General features: G+C 42.8%; 1 protein-coding gene across 1 annotated transcript in view; it reads right to left on the minus strand.

Moving 5' to 3' along the window:
• LOC109865854 (cadherin-23) overlaps positions 1 to 25,584 on the minus strand; it is a 555,430-nt gene that overhangs the window by 167,522 nt on the left and 362,324 nt on the right. The window contains exons 20-22 of the mRNA XM_031799369.1: positions 11,901 to 12,017; positions 8,902 to 9,014; positions 7,132 to 7,239 (exon numbers count right to left, since the gene is read on the minus strand). Of these exons, the coding sequence (XP_031655229.1) occupies positions 7,132 to 7,239; positions 8,902 to 9,014; positions 11,901 to 12,017 (338 nt within the window). The remainder of the gene's footprint in view (positions 1 to 7,131; positions 7,240 to 8,901; positions 9,015 to 11,900; positions 12,018 to 25,584) is intronic.

Raw genomic sequence — 25,584 nt, forward strand, 5'->3', positions numbered from 1 at the left:
GCGCTGATTTGAGATAAGCATGGGGACTGGTCTTTTATCTTATTTTCACTGAGTCTCCATTTGGGTATTGGTTAGCCTACAATTAGAGTGGCTAGGAGAGGCAAGCCCCATACTATCGTGGAGGACTTAATTCTTCCTGCTGCCATGGATATGGCTGGGACAATGCTGGGGGAGAAGGCCCCCAAAACTATACAGACAACACTGTTTCACATAGCATCAGTGACATAGCTGTAACACATATAATTCACTGATTTGTATGAGAAGCAGTAATTGTTTCAAAACATGGCTGAGAAACTTTGAAACATTTACTACTCCACACACAGGCCAGTGAATTATATGCGTTAATAGCTGGATGAGTCAACAGACGTGGTGGGCCTGACACGGCTTCTGGTATATGTCTGTTACATTTATGGGGGGGTCAAATAAGGAAGACATCCTCTTCTGGAAACCAGGACAACATGAGAGGATATTTTTTAAGTACTGGACAGCTTTGCGACATCAAATGGATTTTGGTGGTCAAGATGTTCTGGAATCTGTACTGATGGTGCAAAAGCCATGACAGGGAGACAGAGTGGAGTGGCAACGCATGTGCAAGCAGTTGCTCACGCAAAACATCAGTCACAGCGTCAACAGTGAAGCGGCAACTCCGTGTTGCTGGCCTTCTAAGTAGAGTTGCAAAGAAAAAGATGTATCTCAGACTGGCCAATAAAAATAAAATATTAAGATGGGCAAAAAACACAGACACTGGATTAGAGGAATTCTGCCTAGAAGGCCAGCATCCCAGAGTCGCCTATTCACTGTTGACGTTGAGACTGATGTTTTGTGGGTACTATTTAATGAAGCTGCCAGTTGAGGACTTGTGAGGTGTCTGTTTCTCAAACTAGACACTCTAATGCACTTGTCCTCTTGCTCAGTTGTGCACCGGACCTCCCATTCCTCTTTCTATTCCGGTTAGGGCCAGTTTGCCCTGTTCTGTGAAAGGAGTAGTCCACAGCGTTGTAGGAGATCTTAAGTTTCTTGGTGATTTCTCGCATGGACTATTTCTAAGAACAAGAATAGACTGATGGGTTTCAGAAGAAAGGTTTTTGTTTCTGGACATTTTGAGCCTGTAATCGAACCCACAAATGCAGATGCTCCAGATACTCAACTAGTCTAAAGAAGGCCAGTTGTATTGCTTCTTTAATCAGCACAACCGTTTTCAGCTATGCTAACATAATTGCAAAAGGGTTTTCTAATGATAAATTAGCCTTTTAAAATTATAAACTTGGATTAGCTAACACAACGTGCCATTGGAACACAGGAGTGATGGTTGCTGATAATGGGCCTCTGTATGTACTGTAGATATTCTATTAAAAATCTGCCGTTTCAGCTACAATAGTCATTTACAACCTTAACAATGTCTACACTTGTCACGACTTCTGACGAAGTTGGTCCCTCTCATTTTTCGGATGGCGTCCGGCGGTCGAAGTCACCGACCTTCTAGCCACTGCTGACCCACTTTTCATTTTCCATTGATTTTGTCTTGTCTTCCATCACACCTGGTTCCAATTCCATCAATTACATGTTGTGTATTTAACCCTCTGTTCCCCCTCATGTCCTTGTCAGTAATTGTTTCTTGTATTGCTTATGCACGGTATGCTGGTATTTACCAGGTTTTGTTTGACCCATTTATTGTATTGTTCTGTTGACGGTGGTTTATGGATATTAAAACGACACCGTTGTCAATCCGTTTTCGCTCTCCTGCACCTGACTTCTCTGCCGCCAGTACGCACCTCACTACAACACTGTATTTCTGATCAATCTGATGTTAATTTAATGGACAAAAGAATGTGCTTTTCTTTCTAAATCAAGGACATTTCTAAGTTGCCCCAACCTTTTGAACGGTAGTGTATGTGAGAGTGGATTCTCGGCCCCCACTAGCATGAAAACTAAATACAGACACAGACTATATGTGCAAAATTATTTAAGACGGAGACTCTCTCCAATACAATCCAACATTGCAGATTTATGTGCATCCTTTCAAGCACTCCCTTCTCATTAACCTGTGGTGAGTTATTCAATATTTTTTAATTAACACATAAGGTGTTATATGTAAGATGGCTAAATAAAGAGCAAAATTATAGATTATTATTATGTTGTTATTTGTCCCCTGGTCCTGTAAGAGCGCTTTGTCACTTCCCACGAGCCGGGTTGTGACAAAACCTCACTCATTCTCATGTTTAATACATGTGTGCGTGTGGTAGACTTACGATGATGGCAAAAAACAACATTTGAGAGTGCGCTGACCCTGGCGCTAGAGGGGGTATGTAGCTGGAGTTTGAATGTTTGAAGGGGTATAGGACTTTTTTGGAAACCACTGCTCTAGTACAGCCAACACTACAAAAAGTCAAATGTTTCTCAAAGATGGCCTCTGGTGGTCAAACTAGCACTAAGTAGCATTAATAGCAACAATGGCTGACAATTAAATAACATCTTATAGAATTCTGCTGCAGCCCGCAAGGTGTGCTGCAGTATGACACAACTTTTACAGAGAGAACCACTGTACTACCACTTGTTCTCTTTCTCTTCCTCTCCATCTCTCCATTTTCTCCAGTTTCACCATAATGGAGGAGGTGAAGAGAGAGGGAAAAGCAGAAAGATAAACATTTCATTGCCAACCACCAGTCTCTTTTTCTCTTCATCTCTCGTTCCACTGTGATTACTTTTCTCTCTTCCCTACCAGCCCAGCAGCAGGGTAATTTGCAATGCATTTGACTGCAGGCTACATTTTAATTACCAATCGGACTCCCTTAATTACACTGACCGGCACCTTGATAATAATGCACAATCAGGTGTTCAGCAGTGACAACACATTGCCAAAGACACCAGCAGGACAATAAGGGAGGGATAATAATGTGCCAATATATCCAACGATCATTATCACTTTTATACAATGGGTTACCAACATAATAAAATAATGATCAACATATTTTAATTTAAAAAAAATATTTTGATAAATGTATTCATACTATTTCATCCTTCCACAAGATATAGTCCCGACACAAATCTAGGGTTGCTGGAGACACGACCCAATCTTTTGTTCTTTTTGTTCTGTATCTTTGGACGCGACCCAGTCATTCAGTCTTTTTGTCCTGCATCTATAAACGCGGCCCGGGCGTTCAGTCTAAATGTTCCATTGCCATACTGACTGGCAACGTTCTTATCCCTTCCTTGCTAGCTAGTCAACTACAGCTGATTTACATTCACGTCAAAAAGTGCAGCCAGAATATCAGCAAAATAGCTGCATTTGCACTTGTTTAAGCTGTTTTCTAGTTAGATTTATTTCAATATATCCATAACAATGAGCTTATGATGCGTGACTTTGCCTGGCAGAGAAAATGTGCTCTCTTGTCAAGACAATCCATGACATTCATTTGAGCTGATATTGATAAATCAATCCATACACTCTCTTTGTTATCCATCACAGCTGACATAGCTATAGATACTTATTGTATGTCACATTTATCTGTACATTCCCCTGGATTGTGCATTGGTTGAAATATCTGTTGGAGTCTGTGCTACTACTTCTGCTGCCTTGCTTCAGCCTTTTGGGTGTTGATGGTGCTGCAGTGTTCGCTTTGTCTTCTGCCAGGATGTTGCTCCAGCGTTTTCTGTCTGTCAGTGACGGATGCCAGAAGTTATGGAGCGAACTTTCGCAACGATGCCCACTCACTGACATATTCTCCCTTGCTTACAAACCAGAATTGGCCAGTTTCTGGACTGTCGTGGTCCTGATGCTGTGATTTGTGTATGTAGTTGTTCCCGCTGCAGTGCAGATCTTGGGTAGAAGTGGGTGGAGATAAAATGTAAGGGCATTCTCCATTTCAATAGATATTTCTCCAGTGATGCCATCGGGCATAGTGGGTTCCCTGGCTCCTCGAACATACATCCCCTCTTGGACTCCATGTCCCTCTCCCTTGGGTCCAGATGATTCCTTGTGGCCTTGTTATATGCGAGAGTGGCGTATCTGAGAGCGAGAATGCATTGTTATAATATTGTTTTCCAGTAGCCTAATTACATGTGCAACTTAGAAATAACACAACAAACAATATACCATAGACCGTTCTCATCTGTTTTTACAAGGAATGAGTTGGGCTTTAGTTGTCTGTTCCCCTCTTTTCCTCTTCGACCCAGATGTAACTGGAGGCCGAACCACACTTTCTGGACCAGAACCCTTGGTTGGTGTATCGGGATTCAAAGCCTGGGAGTTTTGGAGCTGGGCCATGTCCTTATCGGTGATGGGAGGGTGGCTGTTTGTGATATATTTTCCTTGCTTTAGCTGTTTGATGTTGAGATAATGTCTCGATGCTTTTTATAGTGGAGATGAAGTTTACATTTCCTGGCAGGCTTGATGAGACAGTGGATTGCGCAGTGAGATGGAACAGAGTAAATGAACATAACTTATGGAATAGACACCGGCTGGAATGCAGTTTTAACCAATCAGCATTCAGGATTAGACCCACCCGTTGTATAAATTATGGCAAGAACAGCTCAAATAATCAAAGAGAAACAACAGTCCATCATTACTTCAAGACATGAAGGTCAGTTAATACGAATGCACATGCATTTGCAATATGATTCAACAGTGAAAAAACATCACCAAATGGACATGATGAAATCAACACAACGAGGGATGGAGAGGAACCACTATCACTGCCCGGCCATCCCGAGTTCATCAGGCCAGTCAATTTTGCATTTCTGCAGTATTTTTGAGCTTGTCATATTTGTGATGTACATGGCAAATGGACATAACATCCTGATTTGGCACTTTCAAATCTTTCATATTGCATTTGGACATTTCTTATGGCATTTGGCCCCCAAAAAAGTGACTTTTGATTTCCTATGAAATCATATTGCAAATGGACAAAACATATGCCTTATGGACAAGCAAAAAAAAAATTATGATAATCAAATATGACAAAAGTATGTTCCTTTTGCAGTGTTACACTTGGCATTTGCCATATGGCATTGGATACCATGCATACTCCGTGTATATTGTTGTTTGTTGTTTGTATTGTTATTTGTTGTATATTGTTGTTACAGTGCAAATATGTTCCCATTCATTTTTGTCAATTTCAGGGGGAAGTTCCCTTACAGGGCTAAGTGCCACTAACAAAGATAACTACCCACACTGTAAGGAGGGAAAAAGGGCTACCTAAGTATGATTCCCAATCAGAGACAACGATAGACAGCTGTCCCCGATTGAGGACCATACCCGGCCAACACATAGAAACACAAATCATAGAAATAAAGGACATAGAATGCCCACCCAAATCACACCCTGACCAAACCAAAAAGAGACATAAAAAAGGCTCTCTAAGGTCAGGGCGTGACACAAGCGCTATGATGAAACTGTCTCCCATGAGGAACCCCACAGGAAAGGAGGACCCAGAGTTACATCTGCTGCAGAGGATAAGTTCATTAGAGTTAAATGCACCTCCGATTGCTGCCCAAATAAATGCTTCATGGAGTTCAAGTAACAGACACATCTCAACATCAACTTTTCAGAGGAGACTGCGTGAATCCGGCCTTTTTTCTGCAAAGAAACCACTACTAAAGGACACCAATAAGAAGAAAACACTTGCTTTGGCCAAGAAACACCATCAATGGACATTAGACCAGTGGAAATCTGTCCTTAGGTCTGATGAGTCCACATTTGAGATTTTTGGTTCCAACCACTGTGTCATTGTGAGACAAGGAGTAGGATGATCTCCACATGTGTGGTTCCCACCGTGAAGCATGGAGGATGAGGTGTGATGGTGTGGGGGTGCTTTGCTGGTGACACTGCCAGTGATTTATTTAGAATTCAACATGGCTACCACAGGATTCTGCAGCGACATGCTGGTTTGCTTCCTCTTCAACAGGACAATGACCCAACACACTTCCAGGCTGTGTAAGGGCTATTTGACCAAGAAGAAGAGTGATGCATCAGATGAACTGGCCTCCACAATCACCCAATTGAGATGGTTTGAGATGAGTTGGACAACAGAGTTATGGAGAAGCAGCCAACATATGTGGGAACTCATTCAAGAGTGTTGGAAGAGCATTCCAGGTGAAGCTGGTTGAGAGAATGCCAAGCGTGTGCAAAGCTGTCATCAAGGCAAATGGTGGCTACTTTGAAAAATCTAAAATCTAAAATATATTTTGATTTGTTTAACACATTTTTGGTTACATAGTTTTGATGGTTTCACTATTATTCTACAATGTAGAAAATATTAAAATAAAGAAAGACCCTTGAATGAGTAGGTGTGTCCAAATTTTTGACTGGTACTGTATGTCCAGGAGTTAATTTGCACTGATGGACACTTGTTGTATTTTTCCACTTACTGTCAGAACATAGCTGGTTAGGTAAACATATGCTCACTGCAATCAAGTCTTTCCGTTACCCAAACACGTTACTACATGTAGAAATGTCACTCGCCCCCAAATTCTAAACCTCATGTATTGTATGTCTCACAGTTGAGTTGTCGTCTTTCTGTTCGAGCACAGTAGGTTAGGCTGTACCAAGTATTTATTCGTCTGTCAGCAGACTCTGCACTACCTGTAGAAGTGTCTCTTTATCCCTTATCCATTTAGTATGTTTCCTCTGGCTACACATTGTACAGCACAGTCAATTTATTTCCTCCAAAATACCCTGCAGTCATATCCAATCAAAGGTATAATAATGTAAATTTGTTTAAGGTTCCAATTTACTAGGCAAGTCAGTTACGAACAAATTCTTATTTTCAATGACAGCCTAGGAACACTGGGTTAACTGCCTTGTTCAGGGGAAGAACAACATATTTTTACCTTGTCAGCTCAAGATTCGATCTTGCAACCTTGCGGTTACTAGTCCAACACTCTAACCACTAGGCTACCTGCCAAACCACAGATGAAAGAGAACAGGAAAAATCCTATCCACAAAAAAGTGTAAAGTGGTTGAAAAATCTTACTTTCAATTGAATTGCTATGGACAAGGCAGCGGTCTGTCTGTCTCATGTCTGTCTCACCACAAAAAAATGTGCTAATTTCTTCATATCTACTGTACAAGCCATAGTTCATTTCTGGAGGTCAGGGCATCAAATGTCAAAGATCAAGGCAAGCTGAACTCACAGAGATGACGTCAGTGTCGATGGGGCTCATCTCCACCACGTTGGCGTGGTAGGGCTCGTCTCGCCACATGGGGGAATTGTCATTTATGTCCAGGATGGTTATGTTCACCTGCAGGGAGGAGTAGAAAGGGTTAATGACTGTTCTGAGTTCAGGTAAACCTGTTAAGGTTCAGCAGAATACTGCCCCCTTTGGATGAATTGCGTGCCCATAGTAAACTGAAACGAAATATGTCCAAAAGTGCTAATATATGCATATAATAATTATTATTGGATAAAAAACACTCTAAAGTTTCTAAAACCATTTGAATTATGTCTGTAAGTATAGCAGAACTCACAGGGCAGGCAATCTCCCAAACTATTTTTGGGAGCCTGAAACTTGGGGGAACTTTGATGTCATCGCCCCCACCCTTCCCAACCAGATAAGGATCTGGAGACACTTTCTATGTCTTCCACTAGATGTCCTCATTCAGTACAGCGTTTAATTGTGCAAATCCCGCGAGTTTTGACCCTTTGGGAGGCGAAAGAGTGGATGTCGCGAGAAAATACCTGGAGACTAGAGCGCGCATTTAGGACAGACCTTCCTTTGTTCCAGAATGCCTCAGAAGAAGCACGTTTGTCCGATAGATTTGAGAATGGTTTTGAACGTTTAGAACATCCTAAAGCTTGATTCTACACTTAGTTTGACCAGTTTAGTCGACATATAATATGTAATTTTGAAGTTTTAATGCGCAACTGTTCGGGACCAGAAGTAATTTTGGATGCATTTCAGCTGGAACTTGAAGCATATGCTAATACAAAGACACACGACTTGAAACCAAACGATGTTTTGGGTAAGTATGACTCCTTCCACTACATTCTGATCGAAGACCATCAAAGGTAAGGGAATATTTACGTTGTAATTTTGTGTTTCTGTTGACTCCAACATAGCGGAGAAATATTGCTTATGTCTGAGTGCCGTCTCAGATTATTGAATAGGGAACGATTTCTGTAACGTTAAAAATAAATGTGACAAAGCGATTGCATTAAGAAGCAGTGTATCTTTCTAACTGTATGTAGAACATGTACATTTAGTCAAAGTTTATGATGTGTATTGCTGTTATCTGGCGTTATCTGTAATTTCTCCGGACATTTTTTAGCATTTTCTGAACATGGCGTCAATGTAAACAGAGATTTATGGATATAAATGGCATATTATTGAAAAAAACATAAATGTACTGTGTTGTGTTGTGTTAATGTATGGGGATTTTTCGTAGGTTTTGGGATTGTGGCTTAGTGGCGTGTTCTAGCAAAGTCTATGGTTGCCTGAGGCGGTTCTCAATCAGAGGCAGGTGATTCTCGTTGTCTCTGATTGGGAACCATATTTAGGCAGCCATATTCTTTGAGTGTTTTGTGGGTGATTGTTCCTGTCTTTGTGTTAGTTGTCACCAGATGGGCTGTATAGGTTTTCATGTTCCGGTTGTTGTTTTTGTATTGTCGTGTTTATCTCGTCATTAAACATGTATCGTATTAACCACGCTGCATTTTGGTCCGACTCTCTTTCGATGGAAGAAAACCGTAACAGTCATCTGATGAAGATTTTCAAAAGGTTAGTGAATTATTCCCCCTTGGGGAACCTGTACTGTTAACACGTTAAAGTCTTCGAGATAGAGAAGAGGGGGAGAGAGAAATGGAGAGACAGAAAGGGAGAGAGAGAAAGAGAGAGAGAGAGAAGCATCTAAATGATCTGAGAGCAATAAGAAGCATGAAGATGTGTGAGAATGGAGGTGGTTACCGTGGCAATGCCAGTCTTTTGCAGTGGCCCCACCCCTCCATCCACAGCTCTGACAATCAGGATGTACTCTGACTTCAGCTCTCTGTCCAGTAAGGCTGTAGTGGTTATCTCTCCTGAAACGCACAAGTAATGCATAGGTCAAACACACATCAGACACACCACAGCATGTACAGAAACACACAGACGCGCATGACTAGTCACATACAAACATGCACACTCGCTCTCTAGTGTAACGGGGTTAAGTGTTCTGCTAACAGCTTTGCTTCCTCAAACGGACCAACGGTTTGAGCCACCCAAAGGTACTGATTGGATGGCTCCATCTGCAACATTTCAAGCTAGCTGTGGAGTGAGCTTACGGCACGTTCTTAATTGCTTTGCACCACAGTGACTCAGTTCCTCATTTTACGATCGGATCCCCTGCCGCTTTTGGTTGCGCCTGGTTCCCAGAGGCAGCCAGCCAATGCATTGCTTTGGTCTGAAGTAACAGTTCTGCAGCACACACTATGCTCTCTCTCTCTTTCTCTTTGTAGTGTTCGCTGAGGAGATGTAGCTACAGGGCTCGAAATTAATCGCCTGTTTGAGATGATTCAAAACAGACTCTGGATCCAAAATTCATAGAACCACTACATTCTTTTTTTTTTAAAGCAATGAGGCTGATGCAACAGATCAGACCCTTTAGCTTAAATTGTTGATTAACTTCTTCATATTATAAGCGCAGAAATGCACACACAGCAGTAGGATATGCACGAATATTCCATAATGCAATTAGCGGGAACACACTGTTCTAAAAAGCGCACTGCACATGTGAGCAATTTTATGTGACAGAAATTAAAACATCTGTTACAAATGTAGAAAGAGGGGATATCTAAAAGACGCAAACATTAGCATGGGTTGCTAATATGACTAGGATTGCGTCTTTAGCTGCTGGACAATGAAATTATGTTGATTTGAAAACCAATACAATATGAAAGAAATGCTGGTTTCAATTGCGTAAGGAAGTGTTTATAAAATAAATACCCTTAACATTTCTATGACCTGATTTTGGCAAGGCTACTTTGAAGCAAGGTAAGGCATGCCTCATAAAATGAGGATGGAAGTGCAGGACATACAATTTTTGTGGGGAGTGCAGAGGATTTTAAGTAAATGAATGAATGGCTACATAGCTAGCTAGCTCACTACACTCTACAATTCATAATAGACTGGCACTATGCAGTCAGATAGCTAGCTATACCTATTGCCAGAAAGTAAATAAATAGCTCAGCTAATAAAAACAGAATTTAATTAATGTTAAAAAGCTAACCCCATCATTATTATGGCCAGCCATCTTTGTCATATGATAATGGTATTTGGTCATATGGCAGGATTCAAAGATAGGCAATAGAAAGAGTGATAGAGAGAGCACCACCCATGTTGAGGCAGGCAGAGGACTAACATGTAATCAGGTGAGAATTTGAGGTATAAGGCACTATCAGTTCAACTCCTCATCTTTGCTGACTGTAGCCCAAGTGCTATAACAAAACAGTTGTTGCCTGCCTTCTGATTTAATTTGGTTGTCATGGCAGGGGTTAGAGACAGTCAGTAGAGAGAGGGAGAGCACAACCATGTTGAGGCACAGGGAGAGGACGAACAGATCATCATGTGACAATTTGGAATTGTAGTTATAAGGCTGTCTGGTAAAGCACTTTGCACAGCAATTTATATCGTACACAGATTGGAACTATCGGTTCAACTTCTCATCTTTGCTGAGTGTAAACCCATTTGCGATAGCAAATGTTGTTGCCTGAATTTGGTTTTAATTTGGTTGTCATGGAGGTAGAAGACATGGCTGTGCTTAACAATGGCGCAAAGCAGATTGAATTATGATGCCGTCTGTCATATCCACCAGGTGAAGCTGGATACCAAAGATAGGAAAACAATATGCCCAAAATGTATTTGGTGCATTTAAGTGAATTGAGACTAGATCTGACCCTTTCTGTTCCACTATCTTTGTATAAGGTTGATGGTGAATGACAATTTTTTTGCTACGTATTTTTGTATGATGCCATACTGATTGGTTTATTTTAAAGTATATTGCTTGATCCATATTGAAGAGTTATATTTGGACTCTCACTCATTATTTTATTAATTAATACTGCAATTAAATTGTGTAACCAAGTAAGACATTTCTGGAGTCAGATTGCCTTGACTCCTTTTAAGTTAATTTGGTATAAGAAATTAGATATTCAAGACCATACAAGTTACTAGCCAAGCGTGGTGAAGGGTACACCAAGAGAATAATGGGTTTTGGCATATACTGGTTGATTGTTTATCAACAAAACTGAGATGTACGCAACTATGGGGCAAAACAGACGGGGTTGGCTTAGATGTTTGACCACTGTAAGCCATATTTCGTCTCCAAGGTTTATTGAAGACATTAATATTTTTGCACAATGAGCACTTGTTGTCTCTCAAATACATTGTTACAGTTGTTGGTTAGCTAGCTTAGCCATATTAGCATTGACATAAAAAAACACCTCAAAACAAGACATGGTATCAATAACAAGATGAAACAAGCTGAAACGAGCCACGTACAATTCCCCACATGGCAGTTTCTTGTCATTCTTGCTATCAATCTGGCCATCCAGAATCACAACAACACACAGACTACTGCCCCATGGAAACGCTCACTACGTTTTTGTGACGTTGTCAGCCAACCCATCTATTTAAATGTAATTAAATATGGAGTGTGGTGGTGACTTTCTGATCAGTTAACATTAAGAACACGGCTTTAAGTAATATAGAAAAAATATGGGGTTTCAGTTGTGATTGGGTTATACTGACCAATTTATCAGGACATTTTTTTATACATTTTCCCCTCAAAATTCACCAGAAATAAACATTTCACAGCTGTTACCAAAACATCTGAGAGGGGTGTTGAAACCGGAACCCATTGACCCTGACCCTTACCACCACAATATCCAACACAAAGTTACGCCTTGCACACACGCAAACACACTCACCTGAGCGTGTGTTGAGGCGGAACTGGGAGGAGCCCTGTAGGGAGTAGATGAGTGAGGCCTGTCCAAACTCCCGGGAGGCGTCCAGATCAGTGGCATTCACAAACACAACCGTCGCCCCTGAGGAAGAGAGAGAGTGAAGGAGTGAGTGAGAAAGAGGGGAAGAAAGAGGAAGGGATTTAAAAGAGTCAGGTGTACAAATGTATATGAGGAGTGAAAGAGAGGGGGAGCAAGAGGGGGGGGGGGATCAGTGAGAGAGGCATCTTTCAACCTCCACTCTCTCACACTCAGCTGGCACTGAGTCGGTTTATGGATTAGTGGATTATCAGCAGCTTGTTTGGTATTATGGTCCATGCATGGAAGAGCCCTGATAAATATCCAGGGAAGGTGATGAGAGGCTAGGTCCAGAGCCCCATGGTTAGCTAGTTAAGTTAGCTCCACGGTCCACCCCCACAGTCCACTTTGCTTTCAAATTGGCACTTCAATGTGTGTGTGTGTGTGTGTGTGTGTGTGTCTGTGTCTGGGAATAGTCACTTATCTCAATTCATCCAGTGATTGGAAACAAAACTATTGTATACTCTGAATACATGCATGAGAATGAAGAGTGATAGTAATTTAACTGCACTGGCCTGCTAAGCATTTAAAAATAATATATAAAACTACATAAGAAAATATGAGACGAGGGGATACAAGTTGTGACATAAAAAACGACCCAAAGCAAAGAAAGGAATATCATTGAAACTCAAGGTAAAGGATAAGAAGTGATAGGGTGAGGTTTGGCCATTAAACTAGTCTAGTATTATTGTACAAGGCCATTGTAATGATCTACAGTATGTCAAAGCTGTTTGAATTGAACGGAAGGAATGAATGGACACCCAGTTTTAGCCATTGACCTAAGTGTAACACCAGTCTGAAAATGTGACTTATTGTCCTTGTTTCCACCACTCCTGGCCTCTCTCCCAAAGCGCACTGGAGGGTGGAGGAAGCAGGGTTTTTGACACAACCCAGCTGTCTTCTGTGAGTGACTCCAACCGTAGATATTTAATTGTTTATGTAATAAAGGGATTTAATTTGACTACGTAATGCATTCATGACATAAAATTATGTTTATTTCGGTGGGCGAGGGTGAAATAACTTGTAGTATTGGACACCATCTGGATGTCACCGTAACATGTCAATTAGCTAACGTAACGACAATCCATTGCAAAATAAATGCAAATGATCCATGCAACAGTATTGTATCGAGGTGGTTACCAACGTGAGTTTCTTCCCACTAGTCAGCAATTGCTTCCCACCGGGCAGCTGTAGGCTGTCACATGTCGTTAGCAGGGGCTAACGTGTTCAACTTGTTCTTTCCCACTTGACTTCGTTTTGAGTAGGCTAGCAGCCTACACGACAAATAACTTGTAATATTGGTAGAAACCATCTTGAAACCAGCTTGCGGCAACACAACACAGGGCACAGTGTCCTTCACTCTCGCTAAGGAGAGGGAAGTAGCTAGATAGTGTATACAATATTGGTAGAGAGAAATAGCTAGATAGTGTAGCCAATATCAGGCCAGGGTGACAGCTAAAGCACATTTATTGTAGTGATTTTCACTGAAAATGTGCAACTACGCCATTACTGTTTAGATTTTATAAAATTTAAAAAAAAAAATAATATTCTGAACACTCTCCCAAGTCCCAACTTGGGCAGACAAGTTTCAAATTCTCCCTGAAGTTTCTAGCTACAAGCATAAACTAGCTAGATTTGGAAGAGATCATCAGGACTACTGACTGAACTGATTGAAGTAAATCCGTTTGTATCCAATCGACTCTCACTGCAAGACATGCATCATCAAATTGGGAACCAGGTGTGTCTCTATAACATCCCCCGTTCAAAATCTGTCCACGATAAGCATACCGATAAGCAGACCACCTGCCTTCCCGCCTTTGGGACAATGACACCCATTGTTAGAGACTATCAAAACCAAATCAAATTATAATCGTCACATGCGCCGAATACAACAGGTGTAGCCCTAACAGTGAAATGCTTACTTTACAAGCCCATACCAAAAAAAGTAAGAGGTGAATATAACAAATAATTAAAGAGCAGCAGTAAAAAAAAAAATAGCTGGGCTATATACAGGGGGTACCGGTACAGAGTCAATGTGTGGAGGCACCGGTGTCGAGGTAATTGAGGTAATATGTACATTTAGGTAGAGTTATTAAAGTGACTATGCATAGATAATAACAGAGAGTAGCAGCAGCGTAGAAGAGGAGAATGAGCAATGCAAATAGTCTGGGTAGCCATTTGATTAGATGTTCAGGAGTCTTATGGCTTGGGGTTAGAATCTGTTTAGAAGCCTCTTGGACCCAGTCTTGGTGCTCTGGTACCGCTTGCGGTGCGGTAGCAGGGAAAACAGTCTATGACTAGGGTGGCTGGACTCTTTGACTACTTTTAGGGCTTTCCTCTGACATCGCCTGGTATAGAGGTCCTGGATAGCAGGAAGCTTGTTGCCATACCATTGTTGGAAATAAGACCTAGAGTGATCCTGATGTTATTTCATGTGAATAAAAATATTTTTCTGATGAATGTGGGTTCCTCTCTGTCAAAGAAATTTGAGAAAATGTATGGAAATCCCTTGAATTACATTAAGATACATTTCCCTTCTATGTTTTAATTTGATCCTCGTGATGTGATGGAGGTTATTGGTAACTTAAAGATACATTATAAGACACACCTGTGCCCAAGAAAGTGAAGGTAACCTGCCTAAATGACTACTGCCCCGTAACACTCACATTGAAAAGCTGGTCATGGCTCACATCTACATCTACTCCCAGAAACCCAAGACCCACTCCAATTTGCATACCGTCCCAAAAGATCCACAGATGACACAATCTCAATTGCACTCCACACTGACCTTTCCCACCTGGACAAAACAAACACCTATGTGAGAATACTGTTCATTGACTACAGTTCAACACCATAGTGCCCTCAAAACGCATCACTAAGTTAAGGAACATGGGCATAAACACCTCCATCTGCAACTCCATCTGCCGTGCTTCTACACCTGCATTGCTTGCTGTTTGGGGTTTTAGGCTGGGTTTCTGTACAGCACTTTGAGATATCAGCTGATGTACGAAGGGCTATATAAATAAATTTGATTTGATTTGAACTGAAACCTAGACTTCCTGATGGGCCGCCCCCAGGTGGTAAGGGTAGGTAACAACTCATCTGCCACATTGATCCTCAAAACAGGGGCCCCTCAGGGGTGTGTGCTCAGAGCCCTCCTGTACTCCCTATTCACTGATGAACGCATGGCCAGGCACGACTCCAACACCAACACCATCATTTGCCGATGACACAACAGTGGTAGGCCTGTGTGGTGCAAGAACAACAACCTCTCCCTCAACGTGATCAACACAAAGGAGAAGGAGGACTGAGCATGCCCCCATTCTCATCGACGGGGCTGTAGTGGAGCAGGTTGAGAGCTTCAAGTTCCTTGGTGTCCACATAAACAACAAACAATAATGGTCCAAACACACCAAGACAGTCGTTAAGAGGGCACAACAAAACCTATTCCCCCTCAGGAGACTGAAAATATTTTGCATGAGTCCTCAGATCCTCAAAAAGTTATACAGCTGCACTATCGAGAGCATCCTGGTTGCATCACTGCCTGGTATGGCAACTGCTCGGCCTCCGTCTGCAAGGCATAACAGAGGGTAGTGTGTATGGCCCAGTACATCAGTGGGGCCAAGCTTCCTGCCATCCAGGACCGTAAACCAGGCAGTGTCAGAGGAAGGCACTAAAAATGGTCAAAGACTCCAGACTCCCTAATCATAGACTGTTCACTCTGCTACCACATGGCAAGCGTTATCGGAGCGCCAAGTCTAGGTCCAAAAGACTTCTTAACATTGACTCTGTTCCGGTACCCCCTGTATATAGCCGCACAATTGTTTTTTTTCTGCTGCTCTTGAATTATTTGTACCATTTTATTTGTACAATTTTTTTTACTTCTGTTTTTTACTTAACCCTTATTTTTCTTAAAACTGCATTGTTGCTCTAGCGCCATTGTGTTAAGACTTGCTGTGTTTATAAAGGTTTAATGTGCAAAGGTACAACGTACGTCTTAAAATAATGAAATAACATTGTTAAAAACCCTTTCGAAACCTTAGCGGTTGTCGATTGCCTTTCTATAGCATCCGCAAACAGCCTTGTATTCCTATTAATAATAGCCTGTGTCAATACCTTTCTAACAACCTGTTGTCGTATGTGCGTGGCTGTTGTCATCAACCAGAAACAGGGTTTTTTTTTCACTTCAATAGTCAAAATGATGGCGCCGAAGCGGCAATAGCTTTTCCCTGTATAAGAGACTGAGCAAAAATATGAACGCAAAAGGCAACAACTTCAAAGATTTTAGTGTGTTACAGTTCATATGCGGAAATCAGTCAATTGAAATAAATGCATTACACCTGGATTTCACATGACTGGGAATACAGATACAGTATGTATCCGATGTGACCACCATTTGCCCTATTTGCCTCATTCTTCAAAGTAGCCACCCTTTGCCTTGATGACAACTTTGCACACTCTTGGCTTTCTCTCAACCAGACAAGGTAGGGGTGGTATACAGAGGATAGCCTTATTTGTTAAAAGACCAAGTCCATGTTATGGCAAGAACGGCTCAAATAAGCAAAGAGAAATTACAGTCCATCTTTATTTTAAGACATGAAGGTCAGTCAATACATAACATTTCAAGAACTTTTAAAGTGCAGTCGCAAAAACCATCAAGCGCTATGATGAAACTGGCTCTCATGAGGATCGCCACAGGAAAGGATGACCCAGAGTTACCTCTGCTGCAGATGATAAGTTCATTGGAGTTACCAGCAGCTCAGATTGCACCCAAAATAAATGCTTCACAGAGTTCAAGTAAGAGACACATCTCAACATCAACCATTCAGAAGAGACTGTGTGAATCAGGCCTTCATTGTTGAATTTATGAATATAAACCACTAGTAAAGTACATCAATAAGAAGAGACTTGCTTGGGCAAAGAAACACGAGCAATGGACATTAGATTGGTGGAAAAATGGTCCTTTGGTCTGATGAACCCAAATTTGGGAGACTCTGAGTTGGTGAATGGAGGATCTCTGCATGTGTGGTTCCCATCGTGAAGCATGGAGGAGGAAGTGTGATGGTATGGGGGTGCTTTGCTGGTGACACTGTCAGTGATTTATTTAGAACGTAAGGCACACTTAACCAGCATTGCTACCACAACATACTGCAGCTATACGCAATTCCATATGATTTGTTCTTAGTGGGACTATCATTTGTTTTTCAACAGGACATTGACCCAACACACCTCCAGGCTGTGTAGGGGCTATTTGACCAAGAAGGAGATTGATGGAGTGTTGCATCAGATGACCTTGCCTCCACAATCACCCAACCTCAACCCAGTTGAGATGATTTGGGATGAGTTGGACCCCTGAGTGATGGAAAAGCAGCCAACAAGTGCTCAGCATATGTGGGAACTCCTTCAAGAATGTTGTAAAAGCATTCCAGGTGAAGCCGGTTGAGAGAATAACAAGAGTGTGCCAGGGTGTGACCAGGGTGTGACAGGGGTTTATGTTGTTGTAATTCGTATTGGGGTTTGTAGTATTTGGGATCGCGGCTGATTAGGGGTGTTGTATAGGCTTGGCTGCCTGAGGCGGTTCTCAATCAGCTGTCAGGTGATTCTCGTTGCCTCTGATTGGGAACCGTATTTAGGTAGCCTGAGTTTCACTTTGTATTTCGTGGGTGATTGTTCCTGTCTTTGTGTAGTGTTCACCAGATCGGCTGTATTAGGTTTCACGTTCCGTTTGTTGTTTTCGTATTTATAGTTATTTCATGTATCGTCATTTTCTCTTCATTAAAGAACATGAGTAACCACCACGCTGCATTTCGGTCCGACCCTCTCTCAACAAACGAAGAACGCCGTTACAGAATCACCCACCACACACGGACCGAGCAGCGTGGAAACAGGCAGCGACCGCAGGAAAAGCGAAAGGAGGAATGGACATGGGAAGACTTATTGGATGGCAAAGGTTGTTACACTTGGGAGGAGATACTGGCTGGAAGAGATCGCCTCCCATGGGAACAGGTGGAAGCACTGAGGAGAGCAGAGGCAGCCGGAGATAAGAGTCGACGATACGAGGGAACACGGTTGGCAAGGAAACCCGAAAAGCACCCCCAAAAATGTATTGGGGGAGGGCTCAGAGGGAGAGTGGCTGAGTCGGGTGTCAGACCTGAGCCAACTCTCCCTGCTAATCGTGAAGAGCAGTTGCAGTGGGAGAGGCTGCATCACTTGGAGTATTGGACATGGGAGGAGGAACTGGACGGAAAAGGACCCTGGGCTCAGCCTGGAGAATATCGCCGTCCCAAGGAAGAACTAGAGGCGGCTAAAGCAGAGAGGCGCTGGTATGAGGAGGCAGCACGACGACGCGGATGGAAGCCTGAGAGTCGGCCCCAAAAATTTATTGGGGGGGGGCTTACAGGGAGTATGGCTATGCCAGGTAGGAGACCTGCGCAAACTCCCTGTGCTTACCGGGGGGCTAAAGAGACCGGGCAGGCACCGTGTTATGCTAGTGAGCGCACGGTGTCTCCAGTGCGGGTGCATAGCCCGGTACGGTTCATACCAGCCCTTCGTATTTGCCGGGCTAGAGTGGGCATCGAGCCAGGTAAGCTTGGGCAGGCTCGGTGCTCAAGAGCTCCAGTGCGCCTGCACGGTCCGGTCTATCCAGAGCCACCTCCACACACCAGTCCTCCGGTAGCAGCTCCCCGCACCAGGCTTCCTGTGCGTGTCCTCGCTCCAGTATCACCAGTGCCCGCACCACGCATCAGGCCTACAGTGCGTCTCGCCTCTCCTGCTCTGTCGGAGTCTCCTGCCTGTTCAGCACAGCCAGAGCCTTCCTTCCCTCCTGCGCTGTCGGAGTCTCCCGCCTGTTCAGCGCAGCCAGCGTTTTCCTCCTCTCCTGCGCTGTCGGAGTCTCCCGCCTGTTCAGCGCTATCAGAGCCTTCATTCTCTACAGCGCTGCCGGAGCCTCCTGCCTGTTTGAACCAGCCTGAGCTGCCAGTCTGCAGGGTGCTGTCAGTCTGCAAGGAGCTGTCAGTCTGCAAGGAGCTGTCAGTCTGCAAGGAGCTGTCAGTCTGCAAGGAGCTGCCAGTCTGCAGGGTGCTGTCAGCCTGCATGGAGCAGCCAGTCTGCAGGGTGCTGTCAGCCTGCATGGAGCAGTCAGAGCTGTCAGTCTGCATGAAGCAGCCAGAGCTGTCAGTCTGCAAGGAGCTGCCAGTCTGCAAGGAGCTGCCAGTCTGCAGGGTGCTGTCAGCCTGCATGGAGCAGTCAGAGCTGTCAGTCTGCATGAAGCAGCCAGAGCTGTCAGTCTGCAAAGAGCTGCCAGTCTGCAGGGAGCTGTCAGTCTGCAAGGAGCTGCCAGTCTGCAGGGTGCTGTCAGCCTGCATGGAGCAGTCAGAGCTGTCAGTCTGCATGAAGCAGCCAGAGCTGTCAGTCTGCAAGGAGCGGCCAGTCTGCAAGGAGCTGCCAGTCTGCAAGGAGCTGTCAGCCTGCATGGAGCAGTCAGAGCTGTCAGTCTGCAAGGAGCTGCCAGTCTGCAGGGAGCTGCCAGTCTGCAGGGAGCTGCCAGTCTGCAAGGAGCCGCCAGTCTGCAAGGAGCCGCCAGTCTGCAAGGAGCTGCCAGTCTGCAAGGAGCTGCCAGTCTGCAAGGAGCTGTCAGCCTGCATGGAGCAGTCAGAGCTGTCAGTCTGCAGGGAGCTGCCAGTCTGCAAGGAGCTGTCAGTCTGCAAGGAGCTGCCAGTCTGCAAGGAGCTGCCAGTCTGCAAGGAGCTGCCAGTCTGCAAGGAGCTGCCAGTCTGCAAGGAGCTGTCAGCCTGCATGGAGCAGTCAGAGCTGTCAGTCTGCAAGGAGCTGCCAGTCTGCAGGGAGCTGTCAGTCTGCAAGGAGCTGTCAGTCTGCAAGGAGCTGTCAGCCTGCATGGAGCAGTCAGAGCTGTCAGTCTGCAAAGAGCTGCCAGTCTGCAAGGAGCTGTCAGCCTGCATGGAGCAACTAGATCCGCCAGTCAGCCATGATCTTCTAGATCTGCCAGTCAACCAGATTCTTCCAGATCAGCCTGTCAACCAGAATCTTCCAGATCTGCTAGTCAACCAGAATCTTCCAGATCTGCTAGTCAACTTGAATCTTCCAGATCCGCCAGCCAGCCAGGATCTACCGGAGCCTACTACCTACCTGAGCTTCATCTCAGTACTGGGCTTCCTCTCAGTACTGGGCTTCCTCTCAGTACTGGGCTGCCCCTCAGTTCCGGGCTGCCCCTCAGTTCCGGGCTGCCCCTCAGTTCCGGGCTGCCCCTCAGTTCCGGGCTGCCCCTCAGTCCTGAGCTGCCCCTCAGTCCCGAGCTGCCCCTCAGTCCCGAGCTGCCCCTCAGTCCCGAGATGCCCCTCAGTCCCGAGATGCCCCTCAGTCACGAGCTGCTCCTCAGTTCTGTGGGGTTCTGGGTGAGGACTATTAGGCCATGGTCGGCGGCGATGGTGGATTATCCCAGGACGCGAAGGGGAGGAACGAGGACATTAATGAAGTGGGGTCCACGTCCCGAGCCGGAGCCGCCACCAATGACAGACGCCCACCCGGACCCTCCCTATGGTTTTGAGGTGCGTCCGGGAGTCCGCACCTTGGGGGGGGGGGGGTTCTGTCACGCCTTGGTCTTAGTGTTTTGTGTTTTCGTAATATATTTGGTCAGGCCAGGGTGTGACAGGGGTTTATGTTGTTGTAATTCGTATTGGGGTTTGTAGTATTTGGGATCGCGGCTGATTAGGGGTGTTGTATAGGCTTGGCTGCCTGAGGCGGTTCTCAATCAGCTGTCAGGTGATTCTCGTTGCCTCTGATTGGGAACCGTATTTAGGTAGCCTGAGTTTCACTTTGTATTTCGTGGGTGATTGTTCCTGTCTTTGTGTAGTGTTCACCAGATAGGCTGTATTAGGTTTCACGTTCCGTTTGTTGTTTTCGTATTTATAGTTATTTCATGTATCGTCATTTTCTCTTCATTAAAGAACATGAGTAACCACCACGCTGCATTTCGGTCCGACCCTCTCTCAACAAACGAAGAACGCCGTTACAGGTGGTTACTTTGAAGAATCTCAAATATAATTTATTTTTTTAACACTTTTTTGGTTACTTTATGATTTCATGTGTTATTTCATAGTTTTGATGTCTGCATTATTTTCCCACAATGTAGAAAATAGTAGAAATAAAGTAAAAGCCTTCAATGAGTAGGTGTGTCCAAACTTTTGACTGGTACTATATATTAGGATAAATATAATTGAAATGTATATCTCTTTATGGTAAGTGGTAAAATAAGTATAGCCAGTTATAATTGTACTGGCTTAGCAGATAATAAGAAAAGTGGATCAGTATTTACCTGGCTAAAAGAGAAGGAATATAAATATATACTGTTTACTACAGGAAACTCATTCAACAACTTTGGAGATACTTCTCCCATGGACAAAATAACTCAAAAGTGGTGATGATATTAATTAACAACAATTTTGATCCAAACCTGAAATTTGTCACAACAGATCCGCAATGAAGATGGATCCTTTAAATTATGTTATTGGACCATAAACAGATTTGGCTCATTAATCTATACAGTGCAAAAAATTATGATCCACGCTGCTTTAAAAATATATATAACAATTTATCAAGCCTACAAACAATAATCGACTCAATTATTATGGTGGGAAATTATAATACGGTTTTAAATAACTCAATGGACCGTAAAGGAAACCACACAAGAACTATCATCCTCATGCACTTCCTTTTGTGTTACTTTCATGTTAATTAATGATGTGTTCCCAGTCCAAAATGACTGCCCCATTATAGCTGATTATAAATCCATAATAATACATATATTATCACCTAATGTTGTGTTAGATCTTTTTATCAACTTAAGTTCTTGTTAACATTACAAGTTTTGAACTTCTAATTGCTATTTATGGCCAGTAGGCCTCATTGACCTGAGCTCATTGACAACTCGTTTATGAGTTAAAACAAAAAGAATAATGTATGGATTATTTTGACAATAACAAATACTCAGATGGAACATATTGTGCTATTTATCACAGACTACTTTGTGTCAAAGTTTAACTTCTTAGAGCTAGACTATAACACAATTGATAAGGTAGGTGAAATTCCAAAGAAAAACCAACCAGAAATATTTTGTTTTTGAGGTCCCAGGCTCTTATAATGGGAAGCTTTGGGTCCTATGCAATTCCAGCTCAGAGATGGCAATTCTTATGACTTCCACTAGATGTCAACAGTCTGTTTAAGGTTTCAGGCTTGTTTCTTCAAAAACGAGCAAGAATTTTGAGTGTTTGTACAAAGACTCCAGGTTACAATATCAGTCTGTTGGCGAGCGAGGAAGAGGACGCGTGCTTACTAATTTTACTTTTCTATTGAACGTACTTATTTCTTTATGAAATGTTATAGTTTATTTACATTTTAGGATACCTGAGGATTAATTAGAAATGTAGTTTGACTTGTTTGAACAAAGTTTAGTGGTAGGTTTTTGGACTCCTTTGTCTGCATGTTGAGCGAATGGATTACTGAAATCAATGGTGCCAACTAAACTGAATATTTGCGATATAAAGAACGATTTTATCTAGACAAAACGACCATTCACGTTGTAGCTGGGACCCTTGGGATTGCAAACCGAGGAAGATTTTCAAAAGTAAGTGATTTATTTGTGATTTTATGAAGCCTGTGCTGGTTGAAAAATACGTTGGGCGCCGTCCTCAGACAATCGCATGGTATGCTTTCGCTGTAAAGCCCATTGTAAATCGGGCAGCACAGTTAGATTAACAATAATTTAATATTTTAAATTATATAAGATACTTGTATGTTCAGAAATTTTAAATATTATGATTATTTATTTGAATTGCGGAGCCCTCCAATGTCGACAGGTGTCCAGCGAGCGGGACACCTATCCCTAACAGGTTTTAACAAGGACTCTCTCCTCCTCACCAGTGTCATGATCAAATATTTGATAAAGAGCCTCACATACAGTATATCGTTTGGTCATTGTGCTGCCACAGAATGAATTGTGAGCAAGGCCTCAAAAAATCTTTATATAACAGAGCTACAAGACAAGTTCTATATATTATTGAAACAATTTTGTGATTGATTGTGAGAATGCCAACAGGTGTGGTTCCCGTGGGGGAAAGATTCTATTCCATTCTAAAGGTTCCTGTGGGGGTTGCCATGGAAGCCAAGAAGGGGGGTGAGGTGTGTGTGTGTGTGTGTTATTGTGCTCGAACACACATGCATGTGGGGGTCTGGGAGAGCAAGTGTATCCATCTGATGAATGGGCATGTGCCTGAACTCAATTTTATACACAAATTGTAGTCACACCCAGTTATTTCTAATGACTGGTCATTTTTGACCGGGAACACCACAGGTGTATAAAAGTTTAATAAAACACCCAAAATGTAATGAAAATCATCAAACTGTATTTTGTGTGTTCAGATGCCCTGTGTGGACAAAGTCATGGAATTTTATGACAATCGGATTAAATGAACTACATTTTTCAGAGAGAGAACTTGTAAATCGGTCCAATTTGACCAGAACACAGCAGGAGGGTTAAGGAAATCACAAATATTATGGATATTTTGGAACTAGTACAAATATGGAGGCTTCAATATCCTGACTTAGTGAGATATACATGGCGGAGGCTCAATCAAGCTAGTTTTATTGGGTACTATCTTACGTCATTCTTGTTGGCACCAAAAGTAAAACAAATACTTGGTAGGGGACAGAATGCAGTAGGACCGTCAAATAAATGGCATATACAGTGCCTTTGAAAGACATTCAGACCCCTTGTCTTCTTCCACATTTTGTTAGATTACAGCCTTATTCTAAAATGGACTTCCATTTTTTGGAATACTAAATAAAAAAATACTTTTACATAAATATTTAGACCCTTTGCTATGAGACAAGAAATTGAGCTCAGGTGCATCCTGTTTACATTGATCATCCTTGATACGTTTCTACAACTTGATTGGAGTCCATCTGTGGTAAATTCAAGTGATTGCACATGATTTGGAAAGGCATACACCTGTCTATATAAGGTCCCACAGTTGACAGTGCATGTCAGAGCAAAAACCAAGCCACGAGGTCGAAGGAATTGTCCGTAGAGATCTGAGACAGGATTGTGTTGAGGCACAGATCTGGGGAAGGGTACCAAACATGATACCAAACATTGAAGGTCCCCAATAACACAGTGCCATCCATCATTCTTAAATGGAAGAAGTTTGGAACCACCAAGACTATTCCTACAGCTGGCCACCCAGCCAAACTGAGCAATCGGGGGAAAGGGCCTTGGTCAGGGAGTTGACCAAAAACCCGGTGGTCACTCTGACAAGGTTCCAGAGCTCCTGTGTGAAGATGGGATAACCTTCCAGAAAGACAACCGGAACTGGATCTGCAGCACTTCACCATGCAGGCCTTTATGGTAGAGTGGCCAGACGGAAGCCACATCTCAGTAAAAGGCACATGTCAGCCCGCTTGGAGTTTGCAAAAAGGCACCTAAAGACTCTCAGACCATGAGAAACAAGAGTATCTTGGCACCATCACTATGGTGAACCATGGAGGTGGCAGCATCATATGCATGTAAATGTGATATTTCAGTTTTGGAATTTAATTTGCAAAAACTTCCCCAAAATGTTTTTCTTTGTTATTATGGGGTATTGTGTGTAGATTGATGAGGGGAAAACAACTATTTAATACATTTTAGAATATAGAATTACAGAATTTCCACCATGGTGAGGATATTGGAAATTTAATCAGAGCCTGTTGAATGACAAGAACCTTATACCAATCAGAACCTATTGAATGACAACTTGTTTTTAACAATTTAAAACATACTTTTTCTGACATAACATTCAGTTGAAGTCGCAAGTTTACATATACTTAGGTTGGAGTCCTTAATACTACTTTTTCAACCACTCCACCAATATCTTGTTAACAAACTATAGTTTTGGCAAGTAGGTTAGGACATCTACTTTGTGCACGGCTAGGACATCTACTTTGTGCATTGAACATAATCCAGATAGGTTAGAAAAATGATCTAGATCCTCTATGAGAATGTGCAAGGATTAAATTGTCAATTTAAAATAAAGAATGAATCATCAGCGTACAATGACACCTTTATTTTTAAGCCCTGGATATTATTGTTGGATCTGATTTTAATAGCGAACATTGCGGTGGACAACCTTGTTTTACTTCTCTTGACAGTTTAATACTTCCTGAGAATTAGCCATTATTTACTATTTTACACCTGGGGTTACTATACACGACTTTAACCCCCTAGAGTTGATTGATGCACCGGTGCGTCAATCCAAGTAACATAATAAAAAAATCATGCACAAATCAACCGTATATATTTTTGGATGACAAGCGTCCCATTATGCCTGGTGAAAACCAAACACTGTATTCCATACTAAGAACCTTATACCAACAGCAAAGCATGGTGGTGGTAGTGTGATGGTGGGTGGAGGCTTTGGTGCCTCAGGACCTGGACGACTTTCCTTAATAGAAGGAACCAGAAATTCTGCTCTGTATCAGAGAATTTCTACAGGAAAATGTCAGGCCATCTTTCTGTGAGCTG

Source organism: Oncorhynchus kisutch, linkage group LG20 (assembly GCF_002021735.2).
Source record: "Oncorhynchus kisutch isolate 150728-3 linkage group LG20, Okis_V2, whole genome shotgun sequence".
Classification (NCBI taxonomy): Eukaryota; Metazoa; Chordata; class Actinopteri; order Salmoniformes; family Salmonidae; genus Oncorhynchus; species Oncorhynchus kisutch.